At 42.7% G+C, this 27,990-nt stretch overlaps 1 protein-coding gene across 2 annotated transcripts in view; it reads left to right on the top strand.

Annotated features, from left to right (window-relative positions):
* The window catches only part of KPNA6 (karyopherin subunit alpha 6), a 64,984-nt gene extending 37,042 nt beyond the window's left edge, over positions 1-27,942 (top strand). For both annotated transcript variants that reach the window (XM_015080606.3, XM_015080605.3), the window contains exons 2-14: positions 12,000-12,133; positions 13,026-13,118; positions 13,521-13,620; positions 14,470-14,564; positions 15,544-15,675; positions 16,858-16,946; positions 17,838-17,937; positions 18,255-18,418; positions 18,605-18,683; positions 20,303-20,428; positions 20,721-20,848; positions 21,884-22,062; positions 22,679-27,942. In XM_015080606.3, coding sequence (XP_014936092.1) covers positions 12,000-12,133; positions 13,026-13,118; positions 13,521-13,620; positions 14,470-14,564; positions 15,544-15,675; positions 16,858-16,946; positions 17,838-17,937; positions 18,255-18,418; positions 18,605-18,683; positions 20,303-20,428; positions 20,721-20,848; positions 21,884-22,062; positions 22,679-22,866 — 1,607 coding nt within the window. In that variant the 3' untranslated portion in view covers positions 22,867-27,942. The remainder of the gene's footprint in view (positions 1-11,999; positions 12,134-13,025; positions 13,119-13,520; positions 13,621-14,469; positions 14,565-15,543; positions 15,676-16,857; positions 16,947-17,837; positions 17,938-18,254; positions 18,419-18,604; positions 18,684-20,302; positions 20,429-20,720; positions 20,849-21,883; positions 22,063-22,678) is intronic.
* The last annotated feature ends 48 nt before the right edge of the window (positions 27,943-27,990 follow it).

Consider the following 27,990-nt stretch of genomic DNA (forward strand, 5'->3'; position numbering starts at 1 on the left):
TTCTGATTCACCAAATGCTTTCCAGCCCTGTGTGAGCTCTGGGAACTGTTGAGTTTACAGCTTCCCCGTTGCTCTTTGCCTGACTCATGAAGCTTCTTCACCTCACACCTGTACATCCTTAGTCTCTATCCCAGATTTAAGGGAACCCCAAGCATTTCCTGAGCTTTTTTTTGTGTGTATTTTGCTCTTCTCTGGAACTCTGCCTCACAATTTCCAGCTGTCTTAATCTCCTTGATCTTTTTCCTCAACTAGTGAGATTGCTTTGCTCTTTGGTAACCGTCTTCCTGCTCAGTGGTCTAGAACGTGCCTCCAGGCAGAAAGCCAAGGAGATAAGTTAGGGCTCACCCTCTTGGGGATCACAGATTTTCAGTGCCTTGTGTCCAATACCTGAAACAAGTTTACAGCAGGAGGATAAATCCAATCCCTGTTATTACACCCTGGCTGGAATGGAAGTGATAGCTATATTTGGAATGCCTAACAAAATAAGACAAAAAGGAATTATAAGGAATAATTAAAAAACAACAACAACAACAACAACAGGAACTGGTGTTCAGACAGACTGTTCTAAATGTATGTACCTCTAATAAAATTGTCATAAAATATATAAAGCAAAATAAAACTACAGGGTGAAATGGATACATTTACTGTTGATAAGACAAGAAAAAAGTTAGTAAAGTAATAGAAGAGTTGAATAACAAGGTGAACAACTTGATTTAATGGACATATGGTTAATAGAATGCCATGCACAATTATTAAAGAATACAGATTTTTCTCAAGCACACATGGGGCACTTACATAATTTGTATACATATTGAGCCGAAAAAGCAAATCTCGATATAGATGGTTCCTGACTTATTATTATTTTTTAATGTTTATTTATTTTTGAGAGACAGAGCATGAGGAGGGGAGGGGCAGAGAGAGGGAGATACAGAATCTGAAGCAGGCTGAGCCCGGCGTGGGGCTCAAACACGTGAACCATGAGATCACGACCTGAGGTGAAGTCGGATGCTTAACCGACTGAGCCACCAAGGCGCCCCAATGGTTCCTGACTTATGATGGTTCAACTTACAATTTTTCAACTTTACTGTGATATGAAAGCAGAAACACATTCAGTTGAAGCATTACTTTGAATTTTGATCTTTTCTCGGGCTGGTGACATATGGTACAATATTCATTCCCAATCCTGGCCAGCAGCAGTGAGTCACAGCTCCCAGTCAGCTATGTGATCACAAGGGTACACAATTGATAAATCATTCTGTACCCATACAACCATTCCTTTTTTCACTTCCAGTGTAGTATTCAGTAAGTTACATGAGATAGTGAATATGTTACTATAAAATAGGCTTTGTGCTGGATGATTTTGCTTGGCCAACTACAGGCTAAAAGAGTATTCTGAGCACATTTATGGTAGGCTAGGCTGAACTATGATATTCAGTAGGTTACGTGTATTAAATGTATTTTTAACTTAACCAGTATCATCTTAACAGTGCGTTTATCAGAACATAGCCCAATCATAACTCAAGGAAGATCAGTAAATTTAAAAGAATCCTTGAAACTCTGATCACGGTGTGATTAATTATATTAGAAATAAATAACAGAGGGGCGCCTGGGTAACTCAGTCGATTAAGCATCTGACTTATGCTCGGGTCATGATCTCACGGTTCATGGGTTCAAGCCCTGTGTCAGGCTCTGTGCTGACAGCTCACAGCCTTGAGCCTGCTTTGGATTCTGTGTCTCCCTCTTTCTCTCTGCCCCTTCCCTGCTCATGCTCTGTCTCTCAAAAATAAATAAATACTAAAAAAAAAAATTTTTTTTAAGAAATAACAGAAAAGTAAGTCCCCAAACATTACTGATTAAAAAAAACACTCATGGTTCAAATAAAACCAAGGGAAATTTGGTATTCAGAAGTGAATTACAATGAAAATGTTATTTTGAAGGAAATTAAAAAGACTTTTAGAAAGATAATAAGCAAAATACAAAGTCTGAATATTAATGACTTAGGTACACAGTTTAGAAAGAAAAGTAGTAAGGAGAAAGAAATCATACAGTAGAGAGGATTAACAGGCAAAATTTGGATCTTTCAGAAGACTAAGATTAGTCAAATCTTATAAGATTTCTAAAGAATAAAAGAGGATACAAATAATATTAGAAATGAAAAAAAAGAACTACAAGTAACTAAGGAAATTAAAAAGAACATTAACAACTTTATGCACACCATTGAAAAGACAAATTCCTAGAATAACCTAACTTACTAAAAGTGACTCTAATAGGATGTCTGACTAGCCTTATAATCATGACATATTAAATTAGCAGCAAAGACTGTTCTCACAACGAAAATGCCAGATCTAAGTGGTTTTACAGAGGATTCTTGCCAATTTTTTTTAATTAAAATTTACATCCAAATTAGTTAGCATATAGTGCAACAATAATTTCAGGAGTAGATTCCTTAAGGTCCCTTACCCATTTAGCCCATCCACCCCTCCCACAATCCCTCCAGTAACTCTCTGTTTGTTCTACATATTTAAAAGTCTCTTATGTTTTGTCCCCCTCCCTGTTTTTATATTAGTTTTGCTTCCCTACCCTTATGTTCATCTGTTTTATATCTTAAAGTCCTCATATGAGTGAAGTCATATATTTGTCTTTCTCTGACTAATTTTGCTTAGCATAATACCCTCTAGTTCCATCCACATAGTTGCAAATGGCAAGATTTCATTCTTCTTGATTGCTGAGTAATACTCCATTGTGTATATATATATGTATACACACACACACACACACACACACACACACACACACACACCAAATCTTTATCCATTCATCCATCGATGGACATTTGGACTCTTTCCATACTTTGGCTATTGTCGATAGTACTGCTATAAACATTGGGGTACATGTGCCCCTTCAAAACAGCATATCTGTATCCCTTGGATAAATGCCTAGTAGTGCGGTTGCTGGGTCGTAGGGTAGTTCCGTTTTTAATTTTTTGAGGAACCTCCATACTGTTTCCAGAGTGGCTGCACCAGTTTGCATCCCCACCAGCGATGCAAGAGATCCTTTTTCTCCACATCCTCGCCAACATCTGTTGTTGCCTCACTTGTTCATGTTAGCCATTCTGACAGGCGTGAGGTGGTATCTCATTGTGGTTTTGATTTGTATTTCCCTGATGATGAGTGATGTTGAGCAGTTTTTCATGTGTCGATTGGCCATCTAGATGTCTTCTTTGGAGAAGTGTCTATTCAAGTCTTTTGCCCATTTCTTCACTGGATTGTTTGTTTTTTGAGTTTGACAAGTTCTTTATAGATTTTGGATACTAACCCTTTATCTGATAAGTCATTTGCAAATATCTTCTCCCATTCTGTCGGTTGCCTTTTAGTTTTGCTGATTGTTCCCTTCACTGTGCAGAAGCTTTTTCTTTTGATGAGGTCCCAATAGTTCATTGTTGCTTTTGTTTCCCTTGCCTCCAGAGATGTGTCGAGTAAGAAATTGCTGTAGGAGTTTTGCCAAATTTTTAATAAGTAAGTTATTTAACTCTTCTTACTTCCAGAAAACAGGAAAAGAGGGGATACTTCTTTTGATAATTACACCAAAGAATAATATGAGAAGGTCCTGTACTTTTCTTTTGTCACTCATGAATAAGGATACAAAAATTCTAAATAATATTAAAAGATAAACAGCAGTATATAAAAGGTATAATTTATCCTGACCAAGTGGGGCTTATCATGGGTAGTCTGTAGTCTGGGGCACCTGGGTGGCTCAATCTATTAAGTGCCTGACTTCAATTCAGGTCATGATCTCAGGTTTATGGGTTCAAGCCCTGCATTAGGCTCTGCACTGACAATGCAGAGCTTGCTTGGGATTCTCTACCTCTCCCTCTTTCTCTCTCCTCCCCCACTAGTTCTTTTTCTCTCTCTCTCTCAAAAGGAGAGGAAATCTATAGTTTGGGGCACCTGGGTGGCTCAGTCAGTTAAGCATCCAGCTCTTGATTTTGGCTCAGGTCATGATTTCATGGTTCATGAGATCGACCCCCATGTAGGGCTCCACAATGAGTGTGGAGCCTGCTTGGGATTCCCTCACTTCCACTGTTTCTGTCCCTTCCCCCTTTCTCTCTCTCAAAAAGAAAAAAAAAAATTTAAAAACCTAAAAAAAAAAAGAGAATCTTAGTTCAGTTCATTCATTATGCCTTTTAAAGAGAAAAACCATATATCATCTCAGTAGATGCAGAAAAATGATTGGATAATATTTAACAGTGGGGCTCAAACTCACAAACCATGATATCATGACCTGAGCTGAAGTTGGACGCTTAACTGATGCAACTGAGCCACCCAGGCGCACCATTTGTGAAGAAAAATTTAAATCTATTGAGTAGCATTAACGAAAACAAACTAAGGACTCCTGGGTGGCTCAGTCGTTTAAGCATCCGACTTCGGCTCAGGTCATGATCTCATGTTCATGGGTTTGAGCCTCATGTCAGGCTCTGTGCAGACAGCTCGGAGCCTGGAGCCTGTTTCAGATTCTGTGTCTCCCTCTCTCTCTGCCCTTCCCCAACTCACGCTCTGTCTCTCTCAAAAATAAATTAACATTTAAAAAAACATAATAGTAATAAAAAGGAAATCAAACCAAAAAAGGGAGGGTGAGGGAAAGACCCACATGACCTCATTTCGTGAATATGGAATTTCAATACTGGTAACAGTAATTCTGATTTAAATCCCAATAGCATTTGTTTAAGGTTTGGCAAGCTGATACAGATTTTCTGAAACTCAAAAAAGAGCCAGCCCACTTCTCAAGGTTTATGATTGGAGGACCAGCTCTACCAAATGAAGAGATTTGTTAAAATTTTATTTAAAAACTGGGATATTGGAGGGATAGAGCATGCGACTCTTGATCTCAGGGTTAAGCTCGATCTCCATGTTGGTCTAGAGATTACTTTAAAATAAAATCTGTTGGGGCGGCTGGGTGGCTCAGTTGGTTAAGTGTCTGACTTCAGCTCAGGTCATGATCTCATGGTTCATGAGTTCAAGCCCCACATCAGGCTCTGTGCTGACAGCTCAGAGCCTGGAGCCTGCTTCGGATTCCGTGTCTCCCTCTGTCTCTGCCCTGATCCCACTCACACTCTATGTCTCCCTCTCTCAAAAATAAATAAATGTTAAATAAATAAATAAATAAATAAATAAATAAAATAAAATAAAATAAAATAAAATCTGTTAAGGGCCTCCTGGGTGGCTCAATCAAGCGTCCGACTCTTGATTTCAGCTCAGGTCATGATCTCGTGGTTCGTGAGTTCAAGCCCTGCGTCTGGCTCTGCACTGACAGTGTGGAGCCTGCTTGGGATTCTCTCTCCCTCTGCCCTTTCTCTGCTCATGCTCTCTCTCAAAATAAATAAATAAACTTTAATTTTTAAAAATCTATTTAGGGGCGCCTGGGTGGCTCGGTCGGTTAAGCATCCAACTTCAGCTCAGGTCATGATCTCGTGCTCTGTGGTTCGAGCCCCGCGTCGGGCTCTGGGCTGATGGCTCAGAGCCTGGAGCCTGCTTCCAATTCTGTGTCTCCCTCTCTCTCTGCCCCTCCCCCGTTCATGCTCTGTCTCTCTCTGTCTCAAAAATAAATAAACGTTAAAAAAAAAAAATCTGTTTAAAAAAATGTGATTGAAGCAAGATAGAAATTGACCAAGAGTAGAGATTATAACACTAAACTTGGTCACAGAGGGTGATTTTCTTGACGATAGGAGTGGCATAGTAAATAAACCGTGCTAGGACAGTTGATTTTCCACATGGAAAAAAATGAAATTGAATCCCTATTTCATATATATAGACATAGTTAAATTCATAGATAAAACATTTGCATGTAAAAGGCAAACTTTAAAACCTCTAGAAGACATAGAGGCAGGCGCCTGGGTGGCTCTGTCATTTGAGCGTTCCACCTTGAGCTCAGGTCATGATCTCAGCGGTTTGTGGGTTCCAGCCCTGCGTTGGACTCTTTGGGAGCCTGGAGCCTGCTTTGGATTCTGGGTCTTCCTCTCTCTCTGCCCCTCCCCCACTTATGTGCTGTCTCTCCGTGTCTCAAAAATAAATAAATTGGAAAAATAAAAATAATACCAAATAAATAAAATCTCTTGAAGACATAAGCTATCTTTCTGACTTTGGGAGCATTAAAGGATTTATTAAATAACAAAAAGCTAAGAATAAAAGAACATTTTTAACTACATTATAATGAAAAACTTCTTGTTAACTCCATAAGGTGAAAATCAAAAAAACTAAAAAGCTTCAAACTGCTGGAAGATATTTGAAGACACTTTATTTGTTTGTTTGTTTGTTTGTTTGTCATTTTGAAAGAGAAAACAAGTGGGGAGGGACAGAGAGAGAGGGAGACAGAATCCCAACCAGGCTCCACACTGTCAGCGCAGAGCCTGATTCAGGACTTGAACTCGTGAACCGCTGAGATCAGGACTTGAGCCAAAACCAAGAGTCGGACGCCTAACTGAGCCACCCAGGTGCCCTGCTGGAAGATATATGTAACACACATAACCAACAAGTGATTAACAACTAGAATATCTAAAGAGCTACAAATTAATAGGAGAGGCGCTAATAATTCAATAGAAAAATATTCAAAATACACAAATGGATTTTTTACAGAAGGAGAAACATAGCTAATAAACATGAAATCTTACCTCATTAGTAATCTGGGATATGCAAATCCTTATCTCAGTGAAAGACCTTACTATACAGAGTAGATTGGCAAAAGTGAAAATTCCAGGTAATAAGGTATATATCAACAGAAGCCTGTTGTGTATTGCTAGGATAGTATAAATTGACATCACATAAAGATGTGGTTTATATATACAATGCAATACTGCTTGGCAGTGAGAAAGAATGAAATCCTGCCATTTGCAACATGTTTGGAACTGGAGTTCCATGCTAAGTTTATGCTAAGTGAAAGAAGTCAGTCAGAAAAAGATACATGTTTTCACTCATGTGGAACTGGAGAAACTTAACAGAAGACCATCGGGGGAGGGGAAGGGAAAAAATAGTTTCAGAGAGGGAGGCCAACCATAAGAGACTCTTAAATACAGAGAAAAACTGAGGGTTGATGGGGGGGCGGGTAGGGGAGAGGAGAAAATGGGTGATGGGTATTGAGGGCACTTGTTGGGACAAGCACTGGGTGTTGTATGTAAGTGATGAATCCTGGGAGTCTACCCCCAAAACCAAGAGCACTGTATGTTAGCCAACTTGACAATAAATTATATTGAAAAATAAAGTGGCGCCTGGGTGGCTCGGTTGAGTGTCTGACTTTGGTTCAGGTCATGATCTCATGGGTCTTGTATAGGGCTCTGCACTGACAGCTCAGAGTCTAGAGCTGATTCTGCCGCAGATTCTGTGTCTCCTTCTCTCTCTGCCCCTTCCCTGCTTGTGCTCTGTCTCTCTCTCAAAACTAAGTAAACATTAAAAAATATATATAAATATAAATTAAAATTTCTCTTAATGAAATGAAAAAAAATTTTAATGTTGGCATCACATGGAAGGCAACATGGTACTAGTTCGTCAAGTTTAACATTAACCTGCCTACAGCCCAGCAATTAATTCCTTAGAGTTCTCAAAGTGTGATCTGCACAATATTTCAGAGGACCTGGGAAGTGAAGATTAAAATGTTATCTGCCGATGACATGATATTATACATGGAAAATCCGATAGACTCCACCAGAAGTCTGCTAGAACTGATACATGAATTTAGCAAAGTTGCAAGATACAAAATCAATGTACAGAAATCAGTTGCATTCTTATACACTAATAATGAAGCAACAGAAAGACAAATAAAGAAACTGATCCCACAGTTGCACCAAGAAGCATAAAATACCTAGGAATAAATCTAACCAAAGATGTACGAGATCTGTATGCTGAAAACTATAGAAAGCTTATGAAGGAAACTGAAGAAGACATAAAGAAATGGAAAAACATTCCGTGCTCATGGATTGGAAGAATAAATATTGTCAAAATGTCAATACTACCCAAAGCTATCTACACATTCAATGCAATCCCAATCAAAATTGCACCAGCATTCTTCTCAAAACTAGAACAAGCAATCCTAAAATTCATATGGAACCACAAAAGGCCCCGAATAGCCAAAGTAATTTTGAAGTAGAAGACCAAAGCAGAAGGCATCACAATCCCAGACTTTAGCCTCTACTACAAAGCTGTAATTATCAAGACAGCATGGTATTGGCACAAAAACAGACACATAGACCAATGGAATAGAATAGAAACCCCAGAACTAGACCCACAAACGTATGGCCAACTCATCTTTGACAAAGCAGGAAAGACTATCCAATGGAAAAAAGACAGTCTCTTTAACAAATGGTGCTGGGAAAACTGGACAGCAACATGCAGAAGATTGAAACTAGACCACTTTCTCACACCATTCACAAAAATAAACTCAAAATGGATAAAGGACCTGAATGTGAGACAGGAAACCATCAAAACCCTAGAGGAGAAAGCAGGAAGAGACCTCTCTGACCTCAGCCGTAGCAATTTCTTACTTGACACATCCCCAAAGGCAAGGGAATTAAAAGCAAAAATGAACTACTGGGACCTTATGAAGATAAAAAGCTTCTGCACAGCAAAGGAAACAACCAACAAAACTAAAAGGCAACCAACGGAATGGGAAAAGATATTTGCAAATGACATATCGGACAAAGGGTTATTATCCAAAATCTATAAAGAGCTCACCAAACTCCGCACCCGAAAAACAAATAATCCAGTGAAGAAATGGGCAGAAAACATGAATAGACACTTCTCTAAAGAAGACATCCAGATGGCCAACAGGCACATGAAAAGATGCTCAACATCGCTCCTCATCAGGGAAATACAAATCAAAACCACACTCAGATATCACCTCACACCAGTCAGAGTGGCCAAAATGAACAAATCAGGAGACTATAGATGCTGGCGAGGATGTGGAGAAACAGGAACCCTCTTGCACTGTTGGTGGGAATGCAAATTGGTGCAGCCACTCTGGAAAACAGTGTGGAGGTTCCTCAAAAAATTAAAAATAGACCTACCCTATGACCCAGCAATAGCACTGCTAGGAATTTACCCAAGGAATACAGGAGTACTGATGCATAGGGGCACTTGTACCCCAATGTTTATAGCAGCACTCTCAACAATAGCCAAATTATGGAAAGAGCCTAAATGTCCATCAACTGATGAATGGATAAAGAAATTGTGGTTTATATACACAATGGAGTGCTACGTGGCAATGAGAAAGAATGAAATATGGTCCTTTGTAGCAACATGGATGGAACTGGAGAGTGTTATGTTAAGTGAAATAAGCCATACAGAGAAAGACAGATACCATATGGTTTCACTCTTATGTGGAGCCTGAGAAACTAACAGAAACCCATGGGAGGGGAAGGAAAAAAAAAAAAAAAAAGGTTAGAGTGGAAGAGAGCCAAAGCATAAGAGACTCTTAAAAACTGAGAACAAACTGAGGGTTGATGGGGGGTGGGAGGGAGGGGAGGGTGGGTGATGGGTATTGAGGAGGGCACCTTTTGGGATGAGCACTGGGTGTTGTATGGAAACCAATTTGACAATAAACTTCATATATCGAAAAAAATAAAAATAAAAAAAATAAAATGTTATCTGCCGATTCAAAATGGATCAAAGACTTAATTGGTAGAAACTGAAACTATAAAAATTCCTAGAAGAAAACATGGGAAATAAGACCTTGGTTCTTGGCAATGTTTTTTTGGATATGACACCAAAAACACAACAAAAGCAGAAATAAACAAAGTGGGACTACATCAAACAAGAAAGCTTGAACCAAAATGAAAAGGCAACCTATAAGATGGGAGAAAATATTTGCAAACCATGTATCTGATAAGGAGTTAGTATCCAAAATATATAAGGAGCCCATACAACTCAGTAACAACAACAACAAAAACCCCCCAAGTACTCCAATTAAAAATGGGCAAAGGACCTGAATAGACGTTTTTCCAGAGCAGACATAGAATCGCCAACAGGTACATGAAAAAAGTGCTTAACATTACCAATCATCGGGGAAATGCAAATCAAAACCACAGTGAGATACCACCTCACACCTGTTACGATGGCTATTATGAAAATAAATAATTAAATAACGAGCTAAGCGGCAAAGAAAGGCAAATACATGTACATGTAGAATCTGAAAAGACCAAACTCTTAGAAACAGTAGATTGGTGGTTGCCAGGGGTGGGGTTGGGGAAATGGATGAAGGTGGTCAACAGGTACAAACTTTGGTTGTAAGGTGAATAAGTGCTAGGGATCTAATGTATAGCTTGTGACTACAGTTAACAGCACTGTATTATATACTTTAAGGTTGCTAAGAGAAAAATAAAGGCTGCCTAGTATTCTGTTGGGGTGCCTGGGTGACTCAGTCAGTTAAGCATCCAATTCTTGATCTCAGGGTCACGAGTTCATGCTTCATGTTAAGCTCTGTGCTGTGCATGAAGCCTACTTAGGTAGGTAGGTAGGTAGGTAGGTAGGTAGGTAGGTAGGTAGGTAGGTAGGTAGATGGTAGATAGAGCGAGTGCGTGCACACGCATGCATTCGTTGCTCCTTCGGTCAAGCATTTGACTCTTGATTTCAGCTCCAGTCATGATCTCCTTGTTCTTGAGATCTGAACTGTCAGCCTGGAACCTGCACTGGATTCCCTCCCTCCCTCTCTGCCCCTCCTTTCCTCTCACTCTCTGGATAAATAAATAAACTTAAAAAAAAAAAGGTTATAGATCACTTATATCTCTATAGCTGGAAAAAAGTTGTAAAGATGTTATTTGCCGTTTTTACTATTTTGACATTTGTACTGCAAAAGTAGTACAAAAGCAATGATGGGAAAAGTTCTGGTGTCTTAGCACAAATCAACACAGTGGCACCAAAGTGTACTAGTAGTCCGTATATTTGCCACTAGCTCACTCACTGTTGGGGAAAAAAATTGCTATGTCCTTGATGCAACAGGACAAATCCAACCTTTGAAAATGTGTCTGGAGGAAGATCGCCTGTGGTGATTAAGTTACTACCTAAATCAGACGCTTTATAAATTGAAACTGTTTTTAAGGAAAAAAGAGACAAACAGGAAAACAGACTTAACTTAGACAACAAACTGATGGTTACCAGAAAGGAAGTGATGGCAGGGGAATGGGTCAAATAGGTGAAAGGGAGTAAGAGCACACTTACCTTGATGAGCACTAACTAGTGTATACAGTTGTTGGATCACTATATTGTACGCTGATATAACACTGTAATTAATAGAACACTACTTGTTAACTGAGAATTTTTTTTTTAATTGCCGCTATTTTCACGTGACTGAATGACAGACTATTATTCAGACTTAGATATTGGGCAGATGTTTTCTCAACATGCATGCCATTCAGGATAGCATTTTCCTTTTGCCTGGAGTTGGGGTGGGGCTGGAGGAGCCTCTGATAGAATGAGAGCCCACAAGTAGATTCAGGCATATTGGTAATGTTCTAGTTTAGATTTGGTGGTGGGTTTACAGATGTTCATTGTATTATTTTGCTTGGTAACATTATATTTCATCTCTTTGTTTTTATCAAATATTACAGAATAAATTTAAAAAAGTTTTTTTAATTTGAAAGATAGATGGTGGACGTTAAAGATAACAGTATCTCACTGAATTAGATGTTTTCAAGTTTATTGAGCAAGTCAAGTTTTCTCTGTTGTCATAGAGGGATCATAACTTGTGACCATTTACCATATGGCCTAGCATCGTTCTAATACTTCACAGTAGTATTAACCTATTTAATCCCTCCCACAACTCTCTGAAGTACGAATAGTTATGTCCATGTTTTAAAGATGAGATGTCAGGTGTTAAGTTATTGAGATTATCAGCCCTCCTCGAGGAGCTTCAGTCCCCCTGAGTAGGGGGGGTTGGGAGGCCGGGTGGAACCGAAGCCCAGTGAAAAGGAAATGCTGTCCTCTTAAGAGCCTTTATATTTGTATCTTCTCTTTTTCTAGAGACCATGGCGAGCCCAGGGAAAGACAATTATCGAATGAAGAGCTATAAGAACAATGCCCTAAACCCTGAGGAAATGAGACGAAGAAGAGAGGAAGAGGGCATTCAGCTCCGGAAGCAGAAACGGGAACAACAAGTAGGTTAACCTGAATATGCTCAAACATACTGTTCAGGGAAATGATCCAGCTGCCGTGGTTGGGCTGCTCCTTGCATTTATTCTTCCTTTCCCCTTGGGAAAACAGCTTAGCTCTGGGGCCACTCATCCAGCTTTCTTTATTGTAGAGAAGTGTTGGAAGCTTCGAAGAAAAGAACCAGTCCCTTACTCCTTTTCCACAATTTAGAACAACGTAGACATCATGTATGTCTTCTGTGTAACATTCTAGTTCTAGCCCCTTGTTGCCTTCTCTCTTCTTCACCCCTATAGTCAGCATTAGGCCTGGCGCCTTAAGAGGTTCATCAGCTATTCTGGACTGCCTTACTTCTATGTCTTCAGTCCATTCTCTGGAAGTCTCCCTAGGACTGAGACTGTATGAATGCCTTATCAGCTATGCTCCACCGCACACCACCAACAGATTGGTGCCTTGCCCTGGTCTAGATGCTGTCACCTAACCTGCTTGTGCCCACCCTCTTGCTTTACTGTTACTCCTTTCCTTCAAAGCCTTTTATATCCATCACCTTTTATACAAAGGGCACAGAAATCTTTAAATGGTCTCTTAGGGGCACCTGGCCGGCTGGCTCAGTCGGTAGACCATATGACTCTTGATCTCAGAGTCATGAGTTCAAGCCCTGCTTTAGGCATAGAGCTTACTTTAAAAAAATAGAGAATGTTCTCTAAAAAACTTCAAACAATTAGATATAAAACAGTCAAGTGCTTAGATATCTTTCCATGTCCATATATTAAGCTTGGCATTGTCTCAACTATCCTAGCATTTCCTTGGCAATTATTGACATAATTTAACATTGGATCATTCTTTGTTTTCTTTATTACAGTGAGTAGTTTTACCACTATATCTTTTCTTTACTTTCAGCTTTTTAAACGGAGAAATGTGGAGCTGATTAATGAAGAAGCCGCCATGTTTGACAGTCTCCTCATGGACTCCTATGTGAGCTCTACCACTGGGGTAAGGCCCTTACATGTGCTTCAGGCAGGCCTGGGAAGTACCAACGTGTACAGAACAGGCAGTTCACATCATCTAGTGGCTTTGGCAACAACCACGCTAAGCTCTTTCTTCCATGGGCCCTTTTGTAGCTGGTTGGCTTAAAGAATCAGTAGGGTTACATCTGTGATGGAGACACCTGAGAAAACTTTTAAGGGAAGCCCTTATTTGCCTCAGAGGTTAGGAATCATTCAAATATCCCAACTTGAAGCAGCCATGAATTAAACAAACACCTTCTCCTGAGCCTGCTGTTATGCCATCCTCTTGCCCTCAAGTCTTTAACAAGCAGGATGCCAAGCAGGGGTGTGTGCTCATATCTAGCTCTAGTGTTGGTTTGCCAAGTCTTAAATCTGTCTTATGTTCTAGGAGAGCGTGATCACACGAGAGATGGTGGAGATGCTCTTTTCTGATGATTCTGACCTACAGTTAGCAACCACACAGAAATTCCGGAAACTGCTCTCCAAAGGTACAAATCCTGGTCTTCCCCAGAAGGCCTTACGTGATTTAACCTTCTGTTTCCTTTCACTGACCTCATTTGCTGTTCCCCTTCACTCGTTCTACTCTAGTCATACTGCTTTGGTGTTCCATGGACAAGCCAGGCACATTCTTACCTTTGTTCCCTCTGTTCCCTCTGCCTGATATCCTCTGGTTGCAGATACCTGTGACGACTCCCCACTTGCATGATCATATTCTAGGTTCTCAACAAGCCTACCCTGATGCCCTGTATAAAAAAGCAGATCCCCTTCACTCTCAGCATTCTTAATCTTACCCTGCCCTACCTCTTTTTTTTTTTTTCCCATGACACTTATTAATATAATAGTCTCTCCTCGTTAGGACATAAGCTCTGTAAGGGCAGAGACATTTGACTTTGTTCACTGTAGTGTTCTCGGTACCTAGAACTGGCACATAGTTTGTACTCAATAAAGATGTGATGTATGATAGGAAAAATACTTCTTGTCTCAGTAAATGAAGCAGTCCTGCCGAGAAAAGAATGCTCTTCTTAGACGGGAAATATTTAGACTAGGGTTGCCCATTTCTTGGGCTTTCTTTTCCTTAATTACTTGCTTGCTTAGTTTCAGGAAGCCAAAGGCAAGTATACCTAAATTAGGGATTGGTTTTCTCTTTAGCATCCTAACTAGATCACACAGTTCAAAAGTGACCGACTATTGTGAAAACCACCTCACCAAAAAGGAGTTTGGAAATGTTGATAAGAACGGTCAGGACTACCTAGGAAGGATGATAGACCGACCCCAGTCAATGCACCAGCCGAAATCTCTCCTGACTTTTCCTCTCTTTCCTTTCTCCCCTCTTCCAGAGCCTAGTCCTCCAATAGATGAAGTTATCAACACTCCAGGAGTGGTGGATCGGTTTGTAGAGTTTCTGAAGAGGAATGAGAATTGTACATTACAGGTGAGGACTGGTGTAGAGGGGTACCAGATGAAAGCCCCTTTTCCAAGAAATTGTAGTTGAGTGTTTCTATAGACGCATCTCTCGGGAAATAGACAAGTAATATGAGGAACTATTTAAGAGATGCTTCAGAGGTCTTGGCCTCAGATAAGAGAGCCAAAACCTCTTCTCTAAAACAATCTCGAAGGACACCAGAATAGGACAGGCTGATTATTCAGTTATAAATCAAAGGTTCTGGGGTGCGTGGCAGGCTCAGTTGGTAGAGCATGCGACTCTTGATCTCAGCGTTGTTAGTTTACTTAAAATATATATCTACTTTTTCTTTTTTTTTTTTTTAACATTTATTCATCTTTTGAGAGACAGAGAGAGTGCAAGCAGGGGGTGGTCAGAGAGAGAGGGAGACACAGAATCTGAAGTAGGTTCCAGTCTCTGAGCTGTCAGAGCCTGACGTGGAGTTCGAACTCACAGACTACGAGATCATGACCTAAGGCGAAGTCTGGACGCTTAACCAAGTGAGCCACCCAGACAGACACCCCAGTGATCTCGTACCTCTAATTACCTGTGTGACCTGAAGCAAATCATTTAGCTCCTCTGCGTCTCTCTTTTCAAAAATGAGTGATGAGTCAATGCATTAAAACTTAACCGGAAACTCAGCTGAAAGGGACTTTGAGTCACACGTGTCACTGTAATACTGGTTTCAGAAACGAAGAATGTGAGTGAAGTTCAGGAAATCAACTTGCCAAAGGACTCGGGTGCTATGGTAGTGCAGAGCTAGACTTGGGACCATTGAAGCCCAGGTCCATTCTTCCCGTTGTGTCACATCACTGCCCATACTGTGTTTTGTCATTTAAAGGAGAAGAGGAAAAGGCTCAAGTTTTAGTGTTTTAGTCAGGGGCAAGAAGCCTACTGCTCTCAACCAGCTGGTAGGCATGGCTGCTCTGTCTGGAATGACCTCTCAGTCATGGCTTAATCTCACTTCCAGTTTGAAGCTGCCTGGGCTCTAACGAACATTGCCTCTGGAACCTCTCAGCAGACCAAGATTGTCATTGAAGCAGGGGCCGTCCCCATTTTTATAGACCTGCTTAACTCAGACTTTGAGGATGTACAGGAACAGGTAATGCTCAAGTTTGGCTTAATTCTTGATAGTACGTGTATCATAATAACAAATACATTTGGTCTTTGTCCCCGGTTCCTAAAAATTCCTAAACACCTTGGAATTTTCTGAGTGATAGGAGTGTCTTTTGCTATTTATAATGGAACACACCCAATGAGATGACTGGGTGGGGTTCCTAGACAGCGTCAAGATGAGGGGGTTGTCATCAGAACCCCCAACTCTTCCATCCCTCCACCCCACCTCCCCAGAGAGTTTCTGGGTTCGTGAACACATTGATGTGGTGCCCTGCAGAGGGCACAGAAGTTCTGCACCACCCTGACCTCTCACCCCGTACCTTGCCCAATGCATCTCTTCCATTTAGCTCTTTCTGAGCTGTGTCCATTACAGTAAGCTAGTAGATGAAAGTAAAGTGTTTTCCTGAGTTCTGTGAATCATTCTAGTGAACTACTGAAACTGAGGAGGGCATTATGGGAACTTTTGCATTTATAACCAGTTGGTTAGTAGTATTATGACACCCAGGAATTGCGACTAGTGTTTAAAGTGGGGGTAGTATTGTGGGCCCGAGCCCTTAACCTGTGGGGTCTGCGCTAACTCTAAGCTTAATGTCAGAATTGAATTGGATTGTTGGACACAAAAATGATGTGGGAGAATTGATTGCTGGTGTAGGGGAAAAAACGTAACATTTGGCATCAGAGGTAGGTAGTAGTGGAAAAAAGACACCACAGTACCTATTTCTCACTACCTACACATCGTAGAGATAAAGACACAACTTGCATCTCTTCACTGGACTTTATTGATTGGATAGAAAATGGAAAGTGGTACCAAGATTTTTTCCTTCGTTACTACATATGGAGTAGATCCTATCAGGCTGCAAAAATGCAACTTTCCAATCACTCTCTTTTTCTGGAGAGTGGGCATAGGGAGGTCTCGGTTTGGCTTCTTTGGCTGCAGTACAGATGTCAGCCTATCTTTCCCACCAAGCCAAGAACTCCCAGAGGAAAGGCCGTCATAGAACAAGTGCTCAATAAGGATGTCAACAAGGAGGGTACCTGATCCTGTTCGGGGTGTCTTGGACCTTGATACGGTTTTTGTCCTAGTTACTGATGGGTACTCACTCTGGTGTAAAATATTGACAGGAGCCACTAGAGTCTGTGAGTGACAGTTCCACCGTCCCCTTTTCAGGCAGTCTGGGCACTGGGAAACATAGCTGGAGACAGCTCCGTTTGCCGAGATTACGTCTTGAACTGTTCCATCCTTAATCCTTTGTTAACGTGAGTAATTATGATCATCTGCAGCAGGGGCATCTATAAGGCAGACACATGGCAGATCTTTTCGGGGCAGCTTACATTAAGATGTTAAGTAAATGCAAAAACACTAAAAGTATGCTCATTGCCAAGGTAAAAGATCGGTATCTTTTGAGAGTAAGAAGATTGTGCCACTGGTCTTTGCTGAGTACAGTCTTCTGTTTCCTGACTGTATGGCACTATAGATTCTAGTGTTGGTCATACCTACCTCATCATTGAGCCAGAAGAGAGAGGCAAGACTAGCCCATCTGGAAAAATCCAACCTTCTCTAAAGAATGCATTGATTTATCATTTTATGCATAGGTACATTGGAGAGCTCTGTTGTAAAGCACAGATCAAAGACCCCATGAAGGAGCATAGGAGTCCTTCTCCCGTCCGTCCCTCCCATACCCTCAAATAGAACTTCATCTAAACCAAAACAGATAGATAAACCGTTCTTCCGAGACCACAGCCCCGTAGACTACCACTATAACTCTTTCTTGGGCCCTTCACAGACCTTTAGCTTTTATTTCCAAGGAGAAATAAAAGTATTCCTTGTTTAGATCTCGTGGCCACGGTTAGAGGCACAGTATGTCCTACCTTAAAAGGTTTTCAGACCTACTCAAATTCCAGCCCTTTGTCCTTATTAGCTGTGGTCTTAACTAGCCACAGCTGGTCCTAATTCTCTGTGAAGATGTAGGTCAGGCCTCCTGGTCCAGACAAGCACAGTTAACTTAGGTCTCTGGGTTGGAAGACAAGGTGAGGCTGCAAAAATCTTAAGGGTCTGATTGGACTTGCTCCTGGGGTTCATAGGTGACAGCCCTGTGCCAAGGGCATCATTGCTCAGGATCTGTCTTAAGACTTTGCTGTTTCCTTCAGACTCCTTACGAAGTCCACAAGACTGACAATGACACGGAATGCAGTATGGGCCCTGTCAAACCTCTGCCGAGGAAAGAACCCACCCCCTGAGTTTGCAAAGGTAAGAGAGCTTACCAGTTCCTGAGTGAAAGCAGTTTCCTTCATATGTAGGAATTTTGATACGGGAATTTTCAAGTCTTTGGGTTACCCCTTAGAGTCTCAGTCCCTGGGAAACTAGAAGAGGCAATTGTCAGTGAAGTAGGTGATCTCATGCATCTTGGACAGCAAAGTCAAAAAGGTAGTTCTGATGGTATAATGTAGGAGAAATCTCTAGGGCTTAGAATTACTTGTAGAGGAAGGGACAGCCATGTTAGAGTTAGTGGTAGAGCTGATGTAGCCCTGTCCCTCCATGAGTCTCTCTCACTCTGCTTCCAACAGGTCTCCCCTTGTTTGCCTGTGCTGTCTCGCCTACTCTTCAGCAGTGACTCAGACTTGCTGGCAGATGCTTGCTGGGCCCTTTCTTATCTGTCCGATGGCCCCAATGAAAAGATCCAGGCGGTCATAGACTCTGGAGTCTGCCGAAGATTGGTAGAGCTTCTAATGTGAGTGGTCTGATTAGAAAGTACAGATTCCCTAAGTTTCTCCCAGGCTCTAACTAAAGAACTGCAATAAGCATTCTGCTGCTCTCTGCAAAGATCTAGAGCCATGAGAGTGCTGCCAACCTGGGTGGTCGGCAGGCTGATAACTGTGTGCTGGCCCTCTACTGATCAGTTCTCCCTTCTCTGTAGGCACAATGATTACAAAGTGGCCTCTCCTGCCCTGAGAGCAGTTGGTAACATCGTCACTGGAGATGACATCCAAACCCAGGTAAGGAGGAAGAGAGCTGTTTATAGACAAAATCCTTCCCTGATGTTGGGGGTGGGGGGTGGGTAGAGTGGGCAGTGTGGTAAGGAGAGAAAGCATGGGCTTGAGTAAAAAATTCCAACTTTGACACTTCCTGTATGATTGTGGGCAACTTAGTTGCCTTCATTTCTTCCACAAGTTGGAAGCAAATCATCTTCCACTGGGAGCTTTTGAAGGAAAACTGAGTGGAGTAAACTGCCTTACTACCTGGGACGTTATAGGGTAATTCTCAAGTTTTGGAGTCCTGGTCCCCAGGAGACACTAAAAGCTGCAGAACCTTATCCCTACTTCCTATACCTTTAGAATCCCATCTCATGTTAATAATACTTCCAGTGAGGGCACAGTAGGAACAGTCCTTTGTTCAAAGGCTAGAGATCAGAGTATTGTTTAAGTCTTGAGTTGGCATAATTTGGTAGGATTCTTGACAAATTCTTGAGTGATCTCACTCAAACCCACACTCACTACCTAGGTCATTGTTGTGTGTGTGTATGTGTGCACGTGCGCGAGTGTGTGCATGTATGTGCGAACATTCATAACATAAATTGTACTGCTTTTATCATTAAGTGTACAGTTTAGTGGCAGAAAGTCCATTCACCTTGTTATTTGTCAACACCATCCATCCCCACAACTTTCCATCATTCCAAACTGGTTTTCTGTACCCATTTAATAATAACTCCCCATCCTCCCCACCCCTTCCTCAGCCCCTGGTAACCATCATAACACTTTTTATCTCTTAGGAGCGGATTGCTCTAGGTACCTTATATAAATGGAACTATATATAGTTGTCCTTTTGTGTCTACTTATTTCACTTAGCATAATGTCTTCCAGGTTCATCCGTATGTAGCATGTGTCATGCCTTCATTCCTTTTTAAGACTGAATAGTAAGCAGTCCATTGTATGCATATATCCCATTTTGTTTATCCATTTGTCTGTTGATAGATTCCTGGGTCGTTTTCACCTTTTGGCTATTATGAATAATGCTGTGTTGAACAATGTGTACAAAAGTATCTGAGTCCCTGCTTTCAGTCTTCTAGGTACATACCCAGAAGTGGCATTACAGGATCATATGCTAATTTTATGTTTAAGATTTTGAGGGACCACCATACCATTTTGCACACTAGCTGCACCATTTTATACCTCCAATAGCTATATACTAGGTTCCAATTTCTCCACAACCTTACCAACACTTGTATTGTCTGGGTTTTTTTATAACAGCCATCTTGATAAGTGTGAAATGGTATCTTATTGCAGTTTTGATTTGCATTTCCCTAATGATTAGCGATGTTTGGTGTCTTTTCATATGCTTATTGGCCATCTGTATTTCTTTAGAGAAATGTCTGTTCAAGCCCTTTGACCATTCTTTAATTGGGTTCTTCAGTTTTTTTGTGTTTAGTTGTTAAAGAGTTCTTTATACATTATGGATATTAATCCTTATCAGATATGATTTGCATATATTTTCTCCTATTCTGTGACTTACCTGTTCACTCTGTTGATGGTATCTTTTGATGCACAAAAGTTTTTAATTTTGATTAAGTCCAGTTTACCTAATTTTTCTTTTATTGCCTGTGCTTTTGGTGTTCTAGGTCATTCTTAACTGTTCAGCCCTCCCTTGCCTCCTCCACTTGCTGAGCAGCCCCAAGGAGTCAATCCGGAAGGAAGCTTGCTGGACCATTTCAAATATCACTGCTGGCAACAGGGCTCAAATACAGGTACAAGCAGTGGAGGGGAGGGCAGGAGCAGATGGGAAGGCATGGGAACTTGAGCAGTTGTGGGTTATTTGCTTCCAGAAGAAAGAATTTGTTTCCCTTTAGAAATTGGGGCCAATATGTGCTATTAAAGATTCTTTCTAAGAAGCCAGGCTCCTCTGTAGCTTCTCTACGGGGAGAACAGAGGATTCCCAGGAAGAGGAAGATGTCTGAATCATAACTGATTTTGTAGGCTAGATTTGCTTACTCTTTTTGAAGTGACTTTCTCTCTACCCTGCTCCCCATCTTCTCTCAGGCTGTCATAGATGCAAATATCTTCCCTGTGTTGATCGAAATCCTTCAGAAAGCAGAGTTCCGTACAAGGAAAGAGGCAGCCTGGGCCATCACCAATGCCACATCAGGAGGAACCCCTGAGCAGATCAGGTATCACATTCATTTTTCATTGTCTTGAGTGGTATGTATACTGTTCTTCTTGGTTCATGGTCTGCAGTGACCGCTAAACTGCCTTTTCTGGAATAGATATGCCCCAGATCTAAACCAGCAGCTGGTTTAACTGGTAAGATGCTAGATTGGTACAGAAATTTGGAATAGATTGCTCTAAAGCATGAACTTCTTTTCCTTCCTAGAGAATAGAGACCTATAACACAGACATCCATTTCTCCTCCACTTCTTTCTCCAGAGAAATTTAAATCCATGTAATTCCCAATTATCCATATAAATGAAAGAGAACCAAACTGTGGCTCATTCACAACAGCTTCTTTGGGAAATCACTTTTGGGGGTGACACTTGGGAGAAACAAATAGAAAGCCACTGTATGTGTGTGCGTTCTTTGATTCTGGTTTCCGTTATCAACATGAGTAAGGGTGATGGGAACTGGACAAGTGTTTTGCCCTCAGATTGTGGCCCAGGAAGAGAAGTAGGAATAGATTCAATATATTTAAAGCCTTAGGAGAAAGGGGATAGCCATTGGTTAAGCTTTGAAGGACACAGGGTTGCAAAAGCCCTTTGGGACAGGAAAAAGCGTAAGTAAAGGCACAAGAATCAGAAACTTGGAGATGTTTACACATTTGGAAGGTAGGGTCTTTGGAAGAGAATGATGGGAGGTGATGGGAGATGATGGGTAGGAACCTGATTGTTGAGGGTCTGTTTTGTCATGCCTGTAGAGCTTGGACTGAAAATTTTAAGCAGGGAAGCAATGTGTTCAGAGTGGTAACATTACACTAAGGGGACATTAGAGATGAGAGGAATCTATGACAGCCTTCCCCATGGAAATGAACTAGACTTGGAGCATTGGGAGGATGGAGAGACTGAGATAAAGGATAGGTGGTTGTGAAGGCTCAGCAAGAGGGGGTTGCTCAGAGTCCTGATGTGTGAGGGAGACCCACAGGCCCCACAGCACCTGCCTAGCACCTCCCTTGCGCTTTGTTAATTTAGAACTTGCCCGGTCTCTGCCCTTAGGTACCTGGTCTCACTGGGCTGCATCAAACCCCTGTGTGACTTGCTGACTGTGATGGATTCGAAGATTGTGCAGGTGGCCCTCAATGGGCTGGAGAACATCCTTCGGCTTGGAGAGCAAGAGGGCAAGCGCAGTGGCTCAGGGGTCAACCCCTACTGTGGCCTCATCGAGGAAGCCTATGGTATGTGCCCTCTCCCCAACCTCACCTCTGCCTTCAGTAGAGAAGTTCTAGGTCATGACCCAGGGACTGTGAGCCCCCAAAGTAGTATACATGTGAGGCTGTGGGATTTGGGGGGGGTCATCATTGAATGCAAAGTTCTATCCCATCATATCCTTCTCCCTCCGAGGAGCAGTAGATCAGTTCTGTTTTTTGATAGGTTCTGTCTAGTAAGTAGGTATGGCACAGATGCAAAAATAAAGCTGTAGAATTGATGAGAGAATCAGGCACTGGAAGGTATGCTTCTAGCTGAGTGTCTAGCAAGTTCCAGTAAGAGTGCTCATCTTACGACTTTAGAGAAACTAATGATTTGCCCAGGCCACACAGGTAGTTAAAAGCAGAATCAGGACTAGAACTTCTGGCTTATAGCTGACATTTTGGGCTTTTTCCTTTGGGGTTATGTAGTTTTAGGAAAAGGTCTTAATTCTCTTCTTTGGGGTCAAAGAGAGATCTGATCACATTACGTGTGTTGGTAAACATTAACATACCACAAGGAAGGAAAAACAGATAAATATTTCATGGCCCCGTGGAAAAGCAATCACAGTTCACTCTTGTCCCTCCTTCCTTTTTGCCACCATAGGCTTGGATAAAATTGAGTTTCTCCAGAGCCATGAGAACCAGGAGATCTACCAGAAGGCCTTCGACCTCATTGAGCACTACTTTGGTGTAGAAGATGATGACAGCAGCCTGGCCCCCCAAGTGGATGAGACACAACAGCAGTTCATCTTCCAGCAGCCTGAGGCCCCCATGGAGGGCTTCCAGCTATAATGTCTGCCTCCGGGGAGGGGAGGGGATGGGAAGCACCACCAACCAGCGGAAAAGCAGCCCTCTGGTGGGCGGGAAACCAGCCCCCCCATCATCAGCCACCATACACCTCTGCTGCCCTGGAAACTGTGCTCTTGACCTGCTCCGCCCCCTTCCCTGGAGGGAGCACCCTCTGGACAGACAGAACCATCTGAGGCTCACATTTGGGTTTTGTGACAAGAAGGGGACGTGTTGGGTTTTTCTTCCTTACACTATATTTTGGCTGCACATATGTCTTTAACCCAGGAGCCCCAGGGGTAGACAAAGGAGGACTGAGGTAATCAATTTTGCACCTTTTTTTAATTTTATTTTTTCTTTAGTGGTGACTTCCTTCCCTTTTATCTTCCTTCATCCTTCCCAGTTCTCTGCCCTGATCTGTGTAACTCTTATCTTGGGTACTTGAGCAGATGGAATGTTCCAGAGGTGGGGGGTGGGAGGGGAGGGGAGAAATCCAAAACAAAGTGTTCTTGCTCTGACAGAATATTAATCTTGTATGCTTGGATTGAGTTATTTAATTTTTTTTTTCTTTTGCACATTTTTCTTGTATTAAGATTGCTCTTTCCAAGAGCCATGAGTTCCTGGTTTTAGGAATCCCAGCTGCCAGCATGGTCTGGGACTAGAGGCTGAGGGGGAGGTCACCATGAGACAAAGGCCCCTTCCTCTCTCTAACCCCTTTCCAGACCTCTTTAGTTTGGGAGATCTCCTTCCCTCTCCAGGGGCAAGTACACCAGTGGGAGGGGAGGGGAGGAGCACAGGCCTTCAGATGGGGCTTCCCATGTGTCGCTACTGATCCCATGTTTCCTACCCACCTTCCTATGGTGCGACCCAACTTCATTTGTTTACTTGAAAATTCCCCTCGGAGTTGAATGAACCTCTGAGGTAGCTGTATTTTCTCCTAAGCACGAGACAGGGGGCTGTGGGCCTTCCTCTCTCCTGAGGAGAAAGTCCTTGCTCTGGTGACCCATAAGTTGCAGAGGAGGCTGGAGTGAGAGCGTCATGTATTGGGATAGCCAGGGATCCCTGCCTTTGGCCTTTCTTCTTCCTCTTCCTCTTCCTCTTCCTCTTCCATAGTTGGATCATGTATATTTTACTTCCAAAGGAGAGAATGTCAAAAAGTTCTGTATTTTTTTATATTCTATATATTAGGTAGGTCAATCTTAATTGGTCTCAAGAGGAAGAACTGTCTGTAATTTCTAGAAGTAGGATACTGTGAGGAAGACCAAAAAGAGATGGGGAAGCTCCTTTGCTCAGGGAGCCTGAGCTTGGTCCTTTTCCTCTCTGCTTAGGTTCTGGGCCACCAACCTGGGACCAACCCTTAGCGCTGGAACCTTTACATAGCAGGTCAGCCTGGTCTGATTGTCCCAGTACCTGAAGGGAGCAAGGATGGCCCCAGGGCCCAGTGAAGTCTACCACTCTAGTCCTTACTGCTAAGCGTCCTGCTTATATTAGGAAACCCAAAAAGCAGTCTTTCTTCTCAGATTCAGTCTCAAAGGCCCTGTCCACATAAGTTATCACACATGGCTGCTTCTCCAGTTATCACAGAACTTAGCAGCCTCCGGACTTTTGTGAGAGTCACTGGTATCTTTCCTGTTTGGGAATTCTTGGACCTGGTTTGGGTCTTGCCCTTCCTGGTGACAGTTATAATCCTAATGCCTTTTCTCTTTGAGGAAAGCTAGAGTGATGCTTCAGTGGCTTGCCTGCGCTTTGGTGGATTACAGGATAGTAGAGCCCAGTTGTTGGGGAGAAGGATGGAGAAAGCTGCTGGCTAAGTGTAGACCAGCTGCGGAGCTGTGGGCACAGTCGGGTCCCTGCACCAAGCTGTAGTTCCCCTTCCCCAGAGACTGTGCCACTCTTGCTCCTGTTCCCACATATCCCCCCCGGCTCAGGTTAAACCTATACCCCTCTGCTTACAGATCTAAAGTTTAGGTGCTCACTGTCGGCCATTGGTCTTGAATTTGCCCTCTCCTTCTAGTGTTGAGATCCAACTCCAGAACCATTTTCTAAGGAAGGTGGTTTGGGGCTTGTGGTTGTCACTAAAAAGTCACACCAATGCTGTTACACTTTAGTGAGTCAGACGCTATTCTTCAGCTTAAGAATGACAGCTACCAACCCACAAGTAGGCAAGGGGCAGGACCCTTGTCATTTAGCCAGCTGACTCCATCACAAAACTGTTCTCCTACAGTTCAAAGAAAAGCCACCCGCCCCCCGCGCATGCCCCCCATCCTTATCCAAAGGGCAAAGCACTTTAGTAGGACCTATTTTATACATCTCAAGCAATAGTTGAGTCCCTGACATTGGGGCCAGATTTTTCTTCTGAGACATACACATCCTGCTTTTCCCAACTGCGCCTCTAAAATCTTACACTTTAGATCTGGGGCCTGTACCAGATGGAAGATTCTCTTTTGATCTTCTGGCTGCTGCTTAAAGCCAGTTTTCTCCAAGGACTTCAAAGGTGAAGTCTCCCAGGGCACAACATGAGGACAGATTTCTCATCAGATAAAGTGGCCTCTAGGAGCTTTCCTTTGTTGGTGTCTTCCTCAGACCATATTTTCCCATTATTTCCCTCTAACCTACCCTTTCAGCCAGCAGGTAAGATTCTTCCAGCCCACAGGGGCAGTAATACCACCTTCTCTGTCTCCTCTCCTTTGGCCCTCTTGGGAAGCAAAACATTATTTCTGTGGCCCAGCCTTGACAGCCACTCTTTGTGGGCAGCCCCCACTTGGACTCTAGACCCTGGCCTTGGTGAAGTCGAAGGCCACTTTTTGGTGGATTTCTGAATGGATGTTGTAGGGATGAAGGGGCTCCCCAGCCTGTCGTAGGGAATAGCCTGAAAAGACATGTTTTCAGAATCTCCCTATGTTGGCACATGGCTGGTCTATCCACTTTAAGATCTCTGGTGGAGGTGGAGGTATCTAGGTGTGGATTAGAGGACAAGGAGCCGCCTTCTTAGCTCAAGTGTTCTAGTACTGTTTTGAACAGTGCCAGCTTTTCTTTATTGCCAGCCCCTCTGGTTATCCGACCCCCTATATCTTCTCTAGTACTAATAAAGTCTCTAATCTCAGAAACCTGCCTTCAGTTCTGAGCTATCCCCAGTGGCTAACTGCCTCACCTTGGTGTTGGCTACAGCCTTCCGGTAGAACCACATGGGTTCCACTTTCAGCTGGCCAGCCTAGTTACTTGGGGCGTTGTGTACAAATGACCCTTCAGAGGAGCAGGCATTGATGACCTCAGCTTTCAGGAACCCTTGCTGTCTGCTCCCACCCCCCCCCCCCTTACCTAGAACCCTTAGGCCTACTCCTACTCTTTGCCCTGGAAGCCACTTTCCCAGAGCCCTGTTTCTTGGAGCTAAACTGCACAGATTATAGCTGCTACTGTACTTGGTCAAGGAAGAGCAAAAGAAGGCTCTCAGGCACACTCTATTTCTCTCAAGCCACACCAGTTTAAAATGAAAACCGTCTTAGCAGAATGAACTGGATTTCCATTTTCTCATGTCTACTACCTGCCTTTCCTCTACATCGTAGAGTTACCCATTCTAGCAGACTAGAAGGGAAGGAGATGAACACCTAACAGTACTTACCCCTCTTCCCACAGTGTCCTTCTTTGGAGGCCTCAGCTCATTTGTTCTGGCCACATCTCCTCCCTGAGACTCATTCAGCTTGGTATCCATCATCTCTGACTCCTCAGTAGATTCATCTTGTGAGCTCAGATTCTGGAGTTTGAGTTGAAGGCAGGGAGCTGTAAGGAGAACTGGCTGGAGGCCTCAGGACTGTGTGTGCCTTTGTGCCTCCCTGGAAGAGGGAAGGGCGCAAGGCTCAGTGTGCTGAACCATAGGAAGTGTTCATAACCAGCAGCAACATCTTCCAGGTAGGACTATCCTAGAAGTGAGTGCGTGAGACTTGAGAATTTGCTCAGAGTAGGTTTCTTCCACAGCCGTTTAGGATTTCACATTGTAGACCAATCTTGTCCAGTATTTTTTGTTTTAACTTTTGAATTCTTTTGTTAAGCCAGCAAGCTGAGAATTTGGCCCTGCGGGGATCCATGTGGTAGACACTAGCTGCTCTTTGGCCAAGGCCTTCATAAATGATTCAGTCATCCCACTGTCTACCCCCTAGCCCCACCCCCACACTAAGACCACGATAAGGGAAGAATTTGAAGTCCATCATATCAGTCAAGTCTGTGAATTAAAGCTGTTATTTTTCCTCTGAGATGGCATTTTGCATCAGGCCTGGGGTATGTGTAGAACCAAAACTAGATGTGGGAGTCGGCATTAACTTTTGGGTTGGGCCCAAAGCACCCAGGAAAAGGTTTGTGTAGTGTGTTAGAAAGGTCTCCAGTGGGTCTGGGCCTACCGTGCTACTTCTGGGCCAGCCTGACTGCTGATGTTCACATTAGCACATACCTGAACGGCCAGACTTGCTCCCCTGTGTAGGTTAGATTTTCAGCCCTTGGGTTTGGGGAGAGAGAACTCTGCCATGCCTTGGGGGCAGTGAAGGAAGTCAAAGCTCAGATCCAGAGACTGGCTGGGAACCTCCGACTCAGGATGTCTTTAATGAGTCCACCTCTACAAGAACTCTCAGGCCCTGGAGCTAGGTACTGTCTCTTTTAGCCAGCTTCTGTGGGAACTATCTGACTGAACCACTGAAGAAGCATGGGGGGTGGGAAGGCGGTATGAGGTCCCAGCCACCCAAGACAGACTGGATGTCCTTCAAAAACAGCTTGGGTTCCCAGCTAAAGACCCTAGGAAGCTGAATCGAAACTTTTTCCTCACTGGTTTATTCTTTCCAAATTCATTTGCTTTTAGTTTTCCAAAAACTATAAACTCTGGCTGTTTTCCGTGTTCTCAGGGCCCCTGGGTAGACAGACAAAGCTTGATGATTTCAGAGCAGACATAGGCCAAGAAGCCGTGGCATTGAGTGTGCTGAGTCCAGACAAATGATATTTATATACACATCCAAATTTGAAGAGAAAATGTATTTCTTTAGGTTTCAAACACTGTACTAGATATAAAGCAAAAATAAAAACCTGTTGCAAAGTTCTAAATTGTCTTCTTTGGAATGATCCTAAACTGGAGTTTTTGGAAGTGAATGA

This window comes from Acinonyx jubatus, chromosome C1 (genome assembly GCF_027475565.1).
Source record: "Acinonyx jubatus isolate Ajub_Pintada_27869175 chromosome C1, VMU_Ajub_asm_v1.0, whole genome shotgun sequence".
In the NCBI taxonomy this organism is placed as follows: domain Eukaryota; kingdom Metazoa; phylum Chordata; class Mammalia; order Carnivora; family Felidae; genus Acinonyx; species Acinonyx jubatus.